This window comes from Chionomys nivalis, chromosome 15 (assembly GCF_950005125.1).
Source record: "Chionomys nivalis chromosome 15, mChiNiv1.1, whole genome shotgun sequence".
Lineage (NCBI taxonomy): Eukaryota > Metazoa > Chordata > Mammalia > Rodentia > Cricetidae > Chionomys > Chionomys nivalis.
The window spans coordinates 381,645-397,833 of record NC_080100.1 but is presented as its reverse complement, the minus strand read 5'-3'; the positions used below and the strand labels follow the sequence as shown (position 1 = coordinate 397,833).

General features: G+C 40.4%; 1 protein-coding gene across 3 annotated transcripts; it reads right to left on the bottom strand.

Annotated features, from left to right (window-relative positions):
- Positions 1-4: 4 nt before the first annotated feature.
- Pdcd6 (programmed cell death 6) lies at positions 5-16,135 on the bottom strand. 3 transcript variants are annotated; one of them, XM_057790028.1, is made up of 7 exons: positions 15,946-16,135; positions 15,272-15,333; positions 10,195-10,239; positions 8,613-8,771; positions 4,405-4,514; positions 2,882-2,961; positions 480-555 (listed from the first exon to the last, which is right to left on the bottom strand). In XM_057790028.1, the coding sequence occupies exons 1-7, from the start codon at positions 16,044-16,046 to the stop codon at positions 549-551; spliced, it is 564 nt and encodes a 187-aa protein (XP_057646011.1). In that variant the 5' UTR covers positions 16,047-16,135; the 3' UTR covers positions 480-548. The 3 variants fall into 3 exon arrangements, with proteins under 3 accessions (XP_057646009.1, XP_057646010.1, XP_057646011.1); XM_057790026.1 differs by lacking the exon at positions 2,882-2,961 and having other exon boundaries at positions 5-555; XM_057790027.1 differs by lacking the exon at positions 2,882-2,961 and having other exon boundaries at positions 5-555; positions 8,619-8,771.
- Positions 16,136-16,189: the final 54 nt, after the last annotated feature.

Genomic DNA, 16,189 nt, shown 5'->3' with positions numbered 1-16,189 from the left:
ACCAGTCTGTATCATCACTTTATTGCTTATGTTACATAGTCCAATGAATACATAAACTCTTTTTTAAAAAAGTAAGGCACATGAAAAGCCTTCTGTGCAGGTTTCATATTATTTTAAAATTCTATTGGCTAATAAAAGCATTTCAACTATAGAATTAGAGACATCTAGAAAAGAACATGATAGTTTGAGAGCAGAATCCCGAGCCATTATAAAGTTTCACCTCATGGCACATTTAGTCAGCAAATCCAAGATTTGTATTCTAACAGTGTAGCTAGGGTGCCACTACAGAATCACTAACAGGGTTATTCACATATGTACAGTCAGGTCCCCAAGTATCAATTATACACCCTAGGGAAGAACAGCATCTAACTGCACTTGTGCCCTGTTTTATCACAGGTAAGAGATTTGGCATTTCCAGTCTTTTTGAATGTTGTGCTTGCTGTTCACAGGGCCTGGTTATACGATGCTGAAGACCATGGAGAGATACTGCTCATAAGACACCTGAATCCAGCCGTCCTGATCCGTGTCATAGCGTCTGAATATGTCTGTCAACCTCTGGGAGAAGCATAGACATTGAGAATTTACTACACAGAACAGTGTACTTAGATAAAAGATACCCAAAGACCCAATCTCAGAAGCAAAGCATTTCCCTTACTTCTTAGGAGAGTGCAGTGGCATTCACACAGGAAAGCACGGGTGTAGTCTTGAGCACCTCTAGTCAGTGCCTCTGTGGGCAACAAAGGATGGCAGATCTACTCAACTATATACCACATGGGCCCTTCTTCACATTTCATAACCATCTCATGAACCTGGTCTGGGTAGCCCAGGACAGAGACACTACAGTTTGGATCTCAATTATATGCCCAAAGGGCACATGTGTTGAAGGGTGCAGTGTGGGAAGGGTTAACTACATGTAATGTATAAGCATCATGCAGGGCTCAGCCTCCCCAGCCCACCTCCCCTTCAGCAGACTTTGGACCCAGACAGGTCAGAGGTAGATGAACAAGACCATTCTATTCCATTTATTTTGTTGCTATTTTATGTTTTTGAGACAGGGTCCCACTATGTAACCCTAGCTGGCCTGGGACTAGGTCTGCAGACCAGACTGCTCTACCTGCCTTTGCCTCTAGAGTGTTGGGGACTGGGATTAAAAGCACAGTGCTACCATGCCCAGATTCCAACCATATTTTGTAAGACTAGGTTATGTGCATGACAATTTTGAATAAACTTATGAAGACCTTAAGTATGTTCTCAATATTTCTAAAGAAAACAAAACAAAAACAAACACAAGGGAATTCTATGTGTTAACAGAAATCAACAGCTCCAGCACATCAAGACTCAACAGTTCATGGTCTACCTCCTACTTTAGACATGAGTGGATTTTTTTGTTTATTTGTTTGTTTTGTTTTAATAAAAAGAAGGTCAGGTGGTGGCACAGACTTGAATCTCAGCATTGAGATTATCCTAGGCTACATTACAAGAGCCTGTCTTAATGTTCCCCACTCTCCAGAAAATAGTATTATCCATAAAACAAACTACAGTCACATGGCCACAAAACTATGTCTTGGTCAGTGGTGGACTATAAGACACTACTATCTAAATCTTAAATATTTGCTAAAAAGGCCCATGCATCGTTTGATGGAACAAGACTCCCAAAAGGTCTCCATGAACTCTAAAAATACTTCGCCCAACAAAGAGCAGGAGCAGTTTGGAGAAAACTATGCCCAAATTTCCTAAATTATTGTTTATGAATGTTTATTTTCGTTTTAAAAGGAAGAAAGCAATTAATGAACTTTGCCATTACAAGACAGAACAGATCTTCAAATGTCCTGCTTCACTGAAAAGTCTACCAGATATTATGTGCCTGTAGGCTGAAGATGGATGTCCTAATGTTACAGAAGAACTTTGGGTTACTGTTCAGGCAGCAAGATGTCTCTATCAATTCTAAAGCTTTGGAAGTTGCTTAGAACACACTTTCTGTTTACATAGGTAATATTATATCCTTCTGGGGTCTTTGATGGAGTTGAAGACTAGATAGTTATAATTATAGTTTTCCTTAGTTATGATAAAAATAAATTTGATATAAAACTTTAGACTCACAAAGATAGGATAGATGATAGAGAATTTTTCTTAATTTGCCAAATGTAAATGGACTAAATATTATAATTCTTGCTTGATACTGTTCTATACATGTAATTTTACTATGTTAAAGTTAAAACTTTTCTTTTTAATTAGACAGAAAAGGGGAGATGATATGGGATGTCCTTCTGTATATGTGTTGCTTTTATTGGTTAATGAAGAAAGCTAGCTAGAATACATCTGAACCATTGGTCAAACAGCGTTGTAACTAACAGACTTTCTGCGTGATTATTCGGGTCTGAGAGTCCGGGAAACAAAAACACAATCTCTGTTTACAAAACTCTGTCTAAATGCACATAGTACATTAAGGAAATAGTGCCTAGTGGGAAGAAATTAGGCCACTAGTGGTGTGCCCACAAAAGGGAGTACTGGGACTCCAATCACCTTCTCATCTGTCTGCCATAAACCCCCACAGCAACAGGCCAGGTCTGGACTAAAACCTCTAAAATTGTGAACCTATATCTTATTTCCAATTGATTTATGTTTTTTTTAACAGTAAGAGAAAGAAAGGTAACACAGTGGATCTACCATACAGTTCACATGTATAACAAGGTTCTGTCATCCAGATATGTATAAGCACACTCATGTTTGCACAATAACTTCATCTAATAACATATCCTCCAGAACATATGTCTCTATCAGTGACAAATGACTATAGAAAAGAGTAAATCTGCCTAACCTGTGCAAGGCTCTGATTTCAATCCCAGTGCCATAAAACAAAATACAAAGAATAATGAATTACCCAGAGTGCTGGTTCAAGCCTATAATCCCAGAACTTGGGAGGTAGAGGCAGAAAGACCAGGAATTCAAGGCCACTCTCAGCTACACAGAGAAAAATCAAAGTCAGTCTGGGCATTTTAGAAAAAAGAAGCATGTCTCTGAGGAAACTGATTGCCTACCCCACCCCATCCCACCCCTTAGGAGACAATACCAACAGAGCACAGGGTGTAAAGAATGGAGAGCTTCTTCTGGACTTGACTAGGCTACCCAGGAGGTTGAGAAAAAGCCTCAAACCTTTGCATATTCAGAAATACAAGGATCAGAACTTCACTCTCAAATGCAAACTCTAACAGTATAATAATTCAGACACAGTCTGTGAGATTTCACATCAAATGTTTTCTTACACTGTAAGCTTCCCTAACCTCACAGGAACTGAGAGTAGAGGCAGAAGTAGTCTCTTTCAGAGACTTGAGGCTTGAATACCAATAGACCAATTCTCCAAAAGCAAGAACAGGAGGAGTGACATGTCAAAATCTTTTTGGTTGTTGTTTATTTAAGACAGGGTATTGTTATGTAGCCAGAATTGCTTAGAACTCATGAATGTTATTACTTTAGGCTCCTGGAAGCTAGGATTATAGGCCTACACCATACTTGGCCCAGAATGATTTACTTTTTTAAGATTTATTTTTATTTTATTTGTATGGGTGTTTTGCCAGAATGTATGTCTGTACACTATGTACACTCACTGGCCATGGAGGCCAGAGATATTGGAATCTCTGGAACTAGAGTCACAGATGGTTGTTAGCTACCATGTGGGTACTGGGAATCAAACCCGGATCATCTAGAAGAACAGTAAGTGCGTTTACTGCCAAGTCATCCCTTTAGGTCTTCAAATTCATTTTTAAAGAAACCATGGAGTATTGTAATCAGCAGTTCAATAAGAGGAGGTGCACCTTTACTGACTTTCTTTGAACTAGAACAACACTGAGAATATATTCAAAAATTCTACATTGTATCTCTAGACTTTAGCAAGTAGAAAGTATATATACTGTAGTGATAAAAAGTAAAGCATATGGTTAACAGCTATAATTCTATTATTTTAAAGGGCGAGTTCAAAGCCAGCACAGACTACATAGTGAACTTAAAGCCAGCCAGAAGTATAGAGACCTTGTTTCCCAAAATAAAAGTATAGTATTACATATTATTTCAATTATATAAGACAATTATTTCGCCAACAATTATGTACTATATACTAACATATTGCTAGACTTACATATGACTAGTACCAAGGTTCATCATACCAGCTTTACCATAAAAACGCAATGTCTTATGTTACGATGCCATAACAGCTGTGACATCAATAGGGGACAATGTCTGAAACATCACAGCAAGGCAAATGATCCTAGTTCCAAGGGTTAAAAAAAAATTTTTTTTTTATCTCCAAACCTTACACAGAAGGGAAGTACTCACTCTGATGGTTACTCCATTCCTGCCCCACCCCCACCTCTGATGTCACAGCAAACCCATATGAAGTTGCTTGGTCACCTGCAAGACAATGCAGCCCTGGATGAAGTCATCAAATGCGATCTGCCCTCGTCCTTGTCTGTCAAATTTGCGGATGAGGATGTCATGGAACTGATCAGAGAGCCGGTAGCCTTGGAGAGGGAAGAAGAGAGTCAAGATAGGCTAGGAGAAGAATAAAGCATGACTTATACTTTATACTGCCTAACTTCTCCTTTCTAAAACCCTTCAGATCAAACAGTGATTACATGGGAATACGAGAGAGAGAAAAAAAAGTACAAATTCATTGAAAGGCACTCTAGAAACTAAGTATGCTACTTAAATACAATTTTCTGAAATAAATATGTTGTCAGAACTGTGAAGTGATCTTATGCACCAGTACCAACTTGCAAGCCTGAGTAGTAACAGAATGTACTGCTTGCTGTCTTGCTTCCTATGATCTCTCTGGTTTATGTTACTAACTGTACTCATTCTGCTTGTGCCTAAGAAAACACCCACAAGGCAGTGAGACTTGGTATTCCTGAACCCAGTGGAGACCTCACTATACCAACTCATCTAGACATGAATGTTCTCAGTGACTTACTGTTCTTGGTCACTCATCATTAGAAGATACTAAAGCTAAACTATCACTGAAAGTTCTAGTTACATGTGAGTCAACATAAAGAAAGAAGTTAACTGACAGGGACTCCTACACAAACTAGTTCATCTGGGATCAGGGTTCTGAAAATGCAGCTAATTAGCCTCGTAAAGGTTAGAGTCAATAATGTGTCTTACGCAATTCGATTCTAGGTTTCTGAGAGTACAGATAATCAGCCTCATTGAAGTTCAGGATCAATGAAAGATCACCTGGCATTATAATTCCATTTCCAAATTTTCAGTGTGTTTGAAAAGGTCTTTAGTAGGGGATGTCAGATGTGAAAATGTGTGGACACACCAGACATACAGACATGACCAAAGGCCATGTTTAAGGAGGACACTCCTCATCTGCTTCCTTCCCTTGTCACCTGTGTGACTGTAGCATACTTATTGATTCCGGAGACAAAATCCAGGTACCAAAATATTTTTACTTGTTTTCAGTCTTGTTGGAAACTTTGTAAGTATATATGTACACCTATTGTCTGAATCTCACAGTTAATTACTGTATAAAACTTAGTCATAATACCTATAAATGTTCAAACACAAAAACATGTTCACAACACCTTCCAGAACAATTGCAGGGAGTGGGGACAGGAACTTATATTCTGGAACCCTAAACTAATGTGTGATATTGAAACTGCTATAGGAACCCTCTTTCTTACAGATCAAACAGAAAACAGGACCTCTAATTTAAATCTGAAAGAAATAGCCCAAAGGAAACTCTGCCATGCCTCACTTCCTTACATCTAGCATGTGATGTAGTAGTCCTGGGTAAGCCCTGACCCTCTGAAAACAGAGCAAGACAGGTATTGTTGGTCTCCTGCCAGGACAAGGAAAGGACCAATGAAACGAGAACAAATATATAAGAGTTCTTGTCTGTGCATGAAAGGAACTCCACTGCTGCTAGAATTAACTTGAAATTTCTCTGACCATTGGCACTCTTGTAGAGAAAGCAAAGACAAAAGATAGACTAGCAAAGTAAACTACAAAGAAGTAAAACAAAAGAGAACGCTCCCTAGAGGAGCTAAAATTTGGCAGCAAACTGGCCTCTAAAGAGCTCCTTGCTCAGTCCTGAGGTCTGGTTAGGATGACCAGTGAGATACATTATTAGACCCAACCTGCTGAATGCCAGGTTGCACACCAACTTGTTTCCATCTAACAGGAAAAGGCCACCTCGAGGCCTCCACTCTTGCACAAGTAGCAAAATCAGATCATAATTCTCAACCAGGAAAGTGCCCTGGAGTCAGTCTTGTCTATCTTAGAATAGACCAGGTACAATACCCTCACAAGAGACTGAAGGGTCTGAGTAAAGTAATATGGAGACATATCTACTTTCCAACACTGCCCTAAGTGTGTCAGGAATGTTCTTCTGTAGCTCCAGAGGTGAGAATCTCACTGAATGGAAATACTCTATTTCTACTTCCAACAGCCAACACCCTTGGTGATAGACAAAGTCCTTTTCTACCTAGAAACTAATAGAAGGTATAACGCCACCAGAACAATAACTCCATTTACACCACTGGTCCAGGCTACTGACCTGTGGCCAGGTTGGTCAGCACCAGGAAGTGAGCACCTGGACAAGAAGTTCCACTACCAGAAGCAACATAGTCCTGTGCTTCCTGAGGAATCCCAATGCAATCACACACAGCCTGACTGAAATTAGTGACCTCTAGTGGATACAGGGATGATTTGCCTGGCACTCATCTCTGTTCCAACAACCAGCAAATGGCATGAGAAAGGCTATATGTGGGCCTTGCCTAATCCTATCTCACATAAAGCATTTTACAAAACAGTAACCTAGTGAAATGAGTCAATGGTAAGCAACCATATTACTTGGAGGTCATGCCACAGGCTTCAGATTTGCCTAAGCCTTCACGATAAAGGAGATAAGCAGATGCAACATGATTATTGAACATGGTTGAAAATATAGGTTAGTGGAAGTTCATTTTACTTTCATGATTACAACAAACAAACAAACAAACAAACCCCAAACTACATAAGTTGCCAGAGGCTACATGGAAAAGGGGATGCTAAAAGACCTGGAGGGTTTGGGATAATGGATTATTCACTCCAACTGTGCTGCCCACCAGAACAGATGGCTGTATTGCAGGTGAAGTAATTAACAAGTAACAAAAGCCACACCTACAAGGCAGTGAACACGACCATTCAGATCTCTGTACCTGGACACAGAACTTAGTAGCAATGGTCTCCGTGAACAGACAATCATTAGACTCACCAGGTATCCCATTAGATACCACAGGTACCACTGGGTCAGCATGAAACACTACAGATTTTCTTATTCTCTAATAAGGTCCTGTTTTCCCAACAGCAATAACCATTTCAGGAGCCAAAATAAGAACTTTTGCTTCTAAAGCCAACTTCCTAACAGCTGCCACCAAAAATATCTCAAATTAGTGTGCAAACAGAAATACATTTCTTTTTCCTCAACACTTAAGAGAAATGCATCAGGACAAACAGGAGAAACCATGGCAGAACTACCAGGAGAGTTCACAGGGGATTGTTGAGCTGAGAGATGTTTGGAAGCTGAGAGAGATGGTGGCACTGCCCAAGATGGCCTGCTGGCCCCTGCACAAACATGCTCTCCTATAGAAGATTCTGATCAAGACACGGAGGGCACTTATGTTTCTAACTGTCCCCAAGGACAAAGTGAGAAGAGAGAAGATTAAAGAAAAGTAGTGGTCATTACCATGCTGGAAGGAGAAAAGGCAGAATTATGTAATCCACATAAGTGGGAAATAACATACTTTAGAAAAGTAAAACTCAAGATATTTACAATACATTAGATTATAATTCACTTTTTAATAAAACTTCTAGATGACATCTATTAACAACCTTTTAAAAAATAAAACACAGAAGAGCTTGGTAAGGGCAAAAGAACAGAGAGTACTCCATGAAACTGTTCCAAATCTGAATCTAGGTAATGAGAAGCAAACACTTCACTGATTCTTTGTAAGTAAATCCCAGCTTTTTCTCAGACTCAAGGCTAGTTCTGGGAGCTTCTAATTACACTCTGGGCAGGTACTATGAATATTTGTGAGAAACACACCACACTTTGCATGCCTAAGCCCACACCAAACACACACATGCTAAATGTATTTGAGAATGGGCACACATACTTTGTAATTTCCCACTGAAGCAAAATTTGAATGAACTGATAGATTTTCTTTACAGAATTAGCTTTCTGTTATTTTATCACTGTGTTCACGTACTTTGACAAACCACCATATAGAAGCTGCCAACTACTCCACAGCACTGTATTTCCATTTTTCTACTTTAAATTGTTCCAAAAGCCACATTCTCAATTTTGCTAATGACACCATCTCACTTCACAAAAAATACATGACTTGCATAGCCCTTATCTCATTTTGGATGAAACACTGTGTGAAAGACTCCATGTCACATATAAATCTTCATGACAAAAATAGAATCAAAATATGAACCTGTACAACATAAACAGAAATTTCACATGGACTGGATTAAAAAAAAATCAGTAAACTAAACAAACTAAAACAAAACTTGAGGAATTCCTATATTTCAAAATGAAATATGCTATACAATTAAGACAAGTGAATTACCAAAACCTGAGAGTGCTTGCTTGAGCTCATTCTTGTCGATCATCCCAGAGTTGTCCCTGTCATAGGTACGGAAGACGTTCTGCCAGTCTGTGATGTACTTCCACACACCTGTAAACTCACTGAAGTTCACACCGGCCTTGTTTTCTCGGTCAAACATAGCTGAGATGCAGAGGAACACCAGACACATATTAGGTTTGTATGTTCAACAGAAAAGATGATCACAGTACAGAACCTCTAGGGCAGGTGCTGGCAGAGCCACCAGCTGGCTAGTGAAGGTTAGTTTGTTGAACAAATTACTAGATTCCTAAAGGTCTAGTTATCCCTGCCTGAGGTGGAGGGAGTATGGCAGACAATAACCCAACACTAGCCCCTAAGTAATGACAACCAGAACACACACTCACAACTGTGTAGAAGGTAGACAATTATGAAAAAAATGCTTTACAGTTCAGATAATTCTGGAAAACAAAAACACTTTATCAGAAAGAAATGGTATCCATTACCCTAGCTCCTAGTCCTGAGCCAGAATAAACCCTTTTACTTGCTGCCCAGGTACCACCTCCAGAGGGAGGTTCAGAGGAGTTCTCTCCTAGGGCAAGAATGCTTGTTTTAATTAGAAGATACCCTAGTCTAGTACCCTATTAACTTCGTTCTCCATGTGAGCTCTCAGTTTCCTGTTCATGACCCCAGGCCTGCTGCCTGCTGTTTCCCACCATTACAAACTTTAACCTTCTGAAACTGTAAGCCCAAATAAACCCTTTCTTCTTTAAGTCGCCGTAGTCATGGTGTTTCATCATAGCAATGAGTAAGTAACTAATACACAGGGAGAATACAAACTGATAATCCACATCCTGGTAAGAAAGAAATGATGGGAATCCTTCCTGGACGACTCAGCTCCAGCTCAGGCCTTGATACATGCACTTTATTTTATTTTTTTGGTTTGTTTCATTTTTGTTTTTCAAGACAGGGTTTCTCTGTGTAGCTTTGGAGTCTGTCCTGGAACTCTGTACACCAGGCTAGCCTAGAACTCACAGAGATCTGCCTGCCTCTGCCTCCTGAGTGCTGAGATTAAAGGCATGCACGACCACCATCCCACTTGATATATGCATTTTAAATACCAAACACTAGCTTGCAAAACAGAGAAAAATTACTAAACCATGAAGAAAATCAGTTACATGTATGAAATTTAGCATAAAGAATTATTATATGTAGACTGCCTTCCTATAGACTTCAAAGTTATCAGAAACACAAGGTAAAGTAGTTATAAGCTAACATACATATAATTCTTAAGTAAATGCATTTCTTAAAGTTTAGAAACAAAAGTCACAAAAATGAATTTTTTAAAAGATACTACCAAAATAACAAAATAAGGCTTAAAGAAAACTAATGTGGAAATTTTATATATCTATAACCTCAGAACTAGAATTGGAAAGGATAGACTACAATGTAAATATAAACAAGCACGTGAAAGCATCTAGAAATGCAGAAGCAGGGAGGATGAAACCTAGGAGCCCACTCAGTATGACTTAGGGTGTTTCTAAGACCCACAGAAACAACCACCCAGCCTGTCTGCATGAATACTTACAAATGATTGACCTAACAGTCACTGGATTAAACGGTGTCCAAGTACCTGAAAACAAATGACATAAAGGCAATTAGTCAAAAGAAGATAAACTTATAAGATGTTCTAGATGCCTGGCCCATGACAGTCCATGAGACTTAGCAGCCTACTCTGGAATAGAGGTTACAAGCAGGGGCCTGCTCCCCAAGACACCAGAAGATCTGGCTGCCTTAACCTATAGGAGCCCTGAGCACTTCTGTACTTCCAAGTTTAAACTATTTGTTATTACCAGAGGCTGGATGCTGTTTCTCTGTTGAATTTCAGCTGTGCAAATTTCTGGGGAGAGCAGATATGCCAGGCTATGTCCGGTGTCCCAAAGACCACCTTGAGGCTCAACAACTCTCTAGGACAAGACTCACCATAACAGCTCTTGACACAGAGGAAACAAAGAGTAAAAGTAGCAAGGGATAACTGGGTGGAAAACCAGGAATTGGCTCCTACTATCAGTGAGAGACATACTCATACACAGGCTACCAGCAGGGCAACTGTCCTGAATCTGAGAGTCTATCATTTTTGGGTAGTTAGCCACTAGGCTCTAGCTGTCCAGAGGAAAATAATGCTCTGACACAAATCACATCTTTGCTGTAAACCACCACGCAAAGAAGTCAGACATGATGGTACATGCCTATGATGCCAGTACTCAAAAGGCATAGACTGGAGGATGGAGTGTTGAGACCAAACTGGGCTATAATGAAGCCTATATCAAAAACCAAAACACACACACACACACACCAAACAAACAAAAAACCCCAAAACAACAACAAGCAGATCTCAAACTCCCTCTGCACCAACACAAGACAACAAGGATCGTCACCCATGTAACTAGGCCAGTGGTAGAGAAAAGACATAGTGACTGAATAATTTTACAGTGGATCATCTTGCTTATAAGTGTGATTTCCCTTTCCCTCAGCTCATTTTTTTATCCTAAACTAGAACTCTACTGATAAAAACATATCCAAAATAAATTTTTTTAAAAAAAAAGAAAAAGAAAAAAAAAGACTGTTTTCAAAACATGCATCTCAAATCACTAACATATTCACTAAATCAAATCTACTTCAAAAGCAGTAAAAAGAGGTGACTGTGGTGACAAGTGCCTATAATCCCAGCACGTGGGAGGTAGAAGCAGGAGTTCAAAATCATCCTCAGCTAAGCAATAAGTTTAAGTCAGCCTGGGTTATACTTCACAAAAGACTAATTAACAAGTAAACCAAAAAAGGAGCTTGAGAAAAATTAATTTTTAATATATAACCAAGAAGTCCCAAAAAAATTTGTTACACATTATTTCATAAACATAAGAGAAATCCTGTGATAGTTGATCTTAAAAATTGGGTTTAAAAATCAATCACCTAGGAGATTAATAAGATAATACTACCAAGCCGGGCGGTGGTGGTGCACGCCTTTAATCCCAGCACTCGGGAGGCAGAGGCAGGCGGATCTCTGTGAGTTCGAGGCCAGCCTGGTCTACAAGAGCTAGTTCCAGGACAGGCACCAAAGCTACAGAGAAACCCTGTCTTGAAAAACCAGAAAAAAAAAAAAAAAAAAAAAGATAATACTACCATGTGTATTAGGGTATGTCCAGATGGAATTAATTTAAGGGAATGACCTACCCTGAATGTAGGTGGCACTATGCCCTGGGATGGGGCCCAGACAGAATGAAAGGGGAAAAGAAGACAGCTAGAGAAACAAGGGGACATCAGCATTCCCCTTTTAGGCTCCCTAGCTGCCATGAAGTGAACAGTTCTGTCCCACCAAAACCTACCCTTCTGGATGGACTGAACCCAAACTGTGAACCAAAACAAATATTTCTTTCCATGAGTTGCTTCTAGCAGCTACTGTGGTTGCAGAGATGAGAAAACAAATCCTGTTCTGTGTTCTTTCTGTCCACTGACCATACTTGTTCCATGTAAACAAGTCTCATGTAAACAAGTCTCACAGAGGCCCAGTGTAACCATGAACACTCCTAGCAGGGTGTCAACTGCATAGCAACCAAGAAGTCTTAGAGACGACTAAACTGAAGTGAGAAACCATGCTAGTTTAACTTCACAATTCCTTCCATAACATACTAATTAAATTTCCTAATATAGCAGAAAACCAATCCTAGAAGATTGATTGGAAATCAAAATAGTTTAAATCACAAAAACAGCAATTCTGAGAAGGGTAGTGAGAACTCAGATGCAACTATCTGATGATAAATGTCCCCTGCACAATATAGCTGTAGCCATTCTTTATGAAGCTTATAATCTAAAAGCCAGAGAGTGCTAAAGTTTGAAAATTATTCCCCCTGAAACTAAAAGTAACATTTATTTGCCATTATTAAAAGGCCGGTCCTTTATGGAGAAGTAAGGTCATAAGAACTCCAGCCTTAGGAACAGAAGCCTACTTGAGAGATAAAGAAGTTTAACAGTTGCCTGAAAGACACTAAGCCCTAATTCATGTCAGAATCACTTTGAAATCAGTGCTCAAGCTAAAAAGGGAAAGTCCTTGGCTCATGTTGGGAGCACAAGAACTGGCCCCATGTGTGCAAGGCCTTACACAGGTCCACAAACTGAATAGTCTGTGTGTTCCAAGAGGTTTAGGGTTTTAGTGACTGTTTTTGTTTGCTTCTTGGAAAAACCAAGATTATATTAACTGAATACATGTTCCTCTTCACATTAGTTACTAAAAATTTTGAAGTCAAATTTAAGGCTTATTTTTAACCTTTCATCTTTACTGTCTTATTTTCTACCTCTCAGCTAACATAATTAAAATTTATTTTCTGTATTCTGATTATTTGGAAATAGAGCAGATTGTCAATGAATACAAACTCTAAGTTCTTTCAAAGCCTCACAGAGCAGGTGACAGTGATTTTTTCTGCCCTCACACCTGAGGTGCTGTCAGTTCCTTTTACTCTGAAGCCTTTGAGTTTTTCTACCTTGATTGAACAGTTGTAGGTCACACATGAGCCAAACCACTAAGCACCCATTTTTCTGCCTACATGCTCTCATGGACCCTAGGCTCCCCTGCTTCTCTTCATGGAAGATGTATTTCATACCACATGGGTGTGGCTACTCCTGCAGACTTCGCTTTTTCCCTGATAACCTGTCAAGTCTACTTCCCCAATCCTGTACTACATTACAGTAGTTAATTTATACAGCATCATTATATCATTAGGCGACAGAAAACCACCATGATTTAAAGTGGTCCCTCAAAAACAGCATCTTGTGGTCCCCACAACCTAAGTAATAAAAACTGGGTCAGTTTAAAGGTCACTCTGAAAACACAAATGAAACAAGAATGCCTAGCAAAAGTGGACGGCAGAGGGCTTTCCTTTAATTGATGCCAAGGCTGCAAGGCACTATCTAGCATCTCACTTGCCTTCTCCCTTTGTCCAATCAATTACTGGAAAATGATCCCCATTATAATAAAAATGAGCCTTTTAGATTTTTCGTAATATTTTGAAACTAACTACAGCGATATTTCGTTTGTGGTTTAACAAATAAAGCTTGCCTGAAGATCAGAGTGCTTAGCTAAACCACTTGAGACCACGGAGTGGTGGTACACCTTTAATCCCAGGACTGGGGACAGAGGCAGAGGAATCTGTTAGTTCAAGGTCACCCTGAGCTACACCAAATCGGTCTAAAAGAGAACAGAGCTCACACAAAGGTGATCCTAGCACTTGGGATCCCATACCTTTAATTCCAGCACTAGGTAGGTAGAGACAGGAGTGGTAAGGCTGAGCAGAGAGAGGAGAGAGAGATATAAGGCAGGAGGAGACAGCAGCTCTCCAGACAGTGCAGTCTAGGCAGTCAGAGGATGCAGTCTGAGGACAGGATCACCCTTTTGGTCTGAACACGACAGAGGTGAGAACTTTCTAGTGGCTGCCACCCTGCTTCTCCGATCCTTCAGCTTTCACCCCCTAATATCTGACTCTGAGCTTTTATTATTAAGACCAACTAGAATTTGAGTTACAACTAATCCCTTCCAAAGCTTATAAAGCACACCTGGGGAGAAACAAGCTCCCTCCATTAGAAAAGACAGCCACATCTTAAGAATTACAAATGATATTGAATAAGAAAAATGTCTCTAGGATTATGGGTGTACTCTGTTGGTAAGATGTTTTACCAACTGTGCATGTAGTTCTAGGTTCTCTTCTCAGTACAGAATAAACCAGCACTCAGTATTAAAGGACTTGCAGGAAAGAGGAGTGCAAGTTCAAGGTCAAGAAAGAAAAGAAAGAAAAATGTTGAAGCTGGAGAGACAGCTTTAGGGGTTTAAGCACTTGCTGCTATTGTAGAGGACCCAGGTTTGATTCTCAGCAACTACATGGTGACTCACAACCATCTGTAATTCCAGTTCGAGAATCAGAAGCCCTCGTCTGTCCTCTGTGGGCAGCACTTGGTTTACATACATCAAGCAGGTAAAACATTCACACCAATAAATAAATCTTAAAATTAAATAATTTTTAAAAGAAAAAAGTCTCTAATGGTACCACTAAAGATAAATGACACTGACACCAGCAAAAACAAGACTCCATGGAGAGCACCATACAAAGGCCACAATCCTGTTGATTCTGCTGGGACACAAAGTGTTCCTCACATTTATATAAATACCGCCCATGATCCTGACAGCACTTGCCATACCTATTTCCCAAATTCTTACAGCAAATATATTTCCACAAAAGCACTTAAAGATTATCTTGAAACCGTTCAACAACTAAACAATTACTTGTGACAATTTTTCAGGTGATCCTCTTCAGAGGAGTTGCTAAGATTTACCCAAGTAGGTCAAAGGCTTTCTGGATAACTAAGGAACCTCTGACACAGAACTAGCCTTCTTACCTCTCCCCCAAGGCCTACACAGTGGCTCCCATTTCTCACAAAGCATTTTTTGAAGCTCACACACATCTCTTCTGGAGCTTGGTGAGACAACAATGATAATCAAGGAAATGTGGACACAGTAGGTTAGAAACACCTTTACTTTATACTAGTAATGACTGGACCTCAATACTTGGAAATTCCACTAAAGAAATTGCTTACTGGAAATGGATCAGGCTTCAACTCACCATTGGATAATGCTTGCTGAAGTTCATTGTCTGAAATCACTCCACTCCTGTCTTTATCAACCCTAAAAAAAAAAGAAACCGGGTAGGCTAATGATTAAAAATAAAACATGGCTAAAACATCATTTTTTACCAATTTACACTAGATCTGGAATGTTATGAAGGTCAGACCTTTCTCTTAGCTCAGCTGAGGTGTGCCAGAGATTAAGGAACACTTTTTCTTCAAGTCCGTCTAAATTTACACCTGCATCGGTTCATATTTTTCATATTAGGTAAAGATTCTCTAGGTCAAATAAGTCATTCCTTGACTACGAGTCAGTGGGATGACAATCAGGCAATTCATTAGGACGACCAGGGACAGAAGACGCTGCAGTTAAGTAGCCAGCTCCTTTTACTGATGCTGTTTTTCTGACTCAAGATTTTTGCCCTGTTCCTGTATCGAGCACACCCGCCCCTGTAGGGCGGCTGGTCTGCGCCCCTCAGCCCTGAGCGAAAGTAACCGCCAACATGACCCCGAGCCTTGCGCCACTGTAGACGAGAGGAAGCCGGGGATGAAGGGGGGTAGGAAGGGCTGCGAAGGAGGTCAGAGGAAAAGAAGGCAGGAGAGAACCGGCAAGTAGGCCCTGGAAACCGAGGACCGCCCAAGGGCCAGGGGAGCAGGGCGGCCCCGGACGCACCTCTGGAAGACGTTCCACAGGAAGCTCTGGTCTGGCAGCGCAGCTCCAGCTGCAGGACCAGGGCCTGCGCCCGAGCCTGGGCGGTAGGAGTAGGCCGCCATGGGCTGATGATGAACAGCGGTAAAGCTGCCCAGCTCCAAACACTGTGCTTCCGCCTCCGTCCCGGGTAGGACCAGGAGCCCACAACTTCCTGGGAACAACGGAAGCGCGTACCTTTGAGTCACTAGGCAGGCGTGGTTAGTTG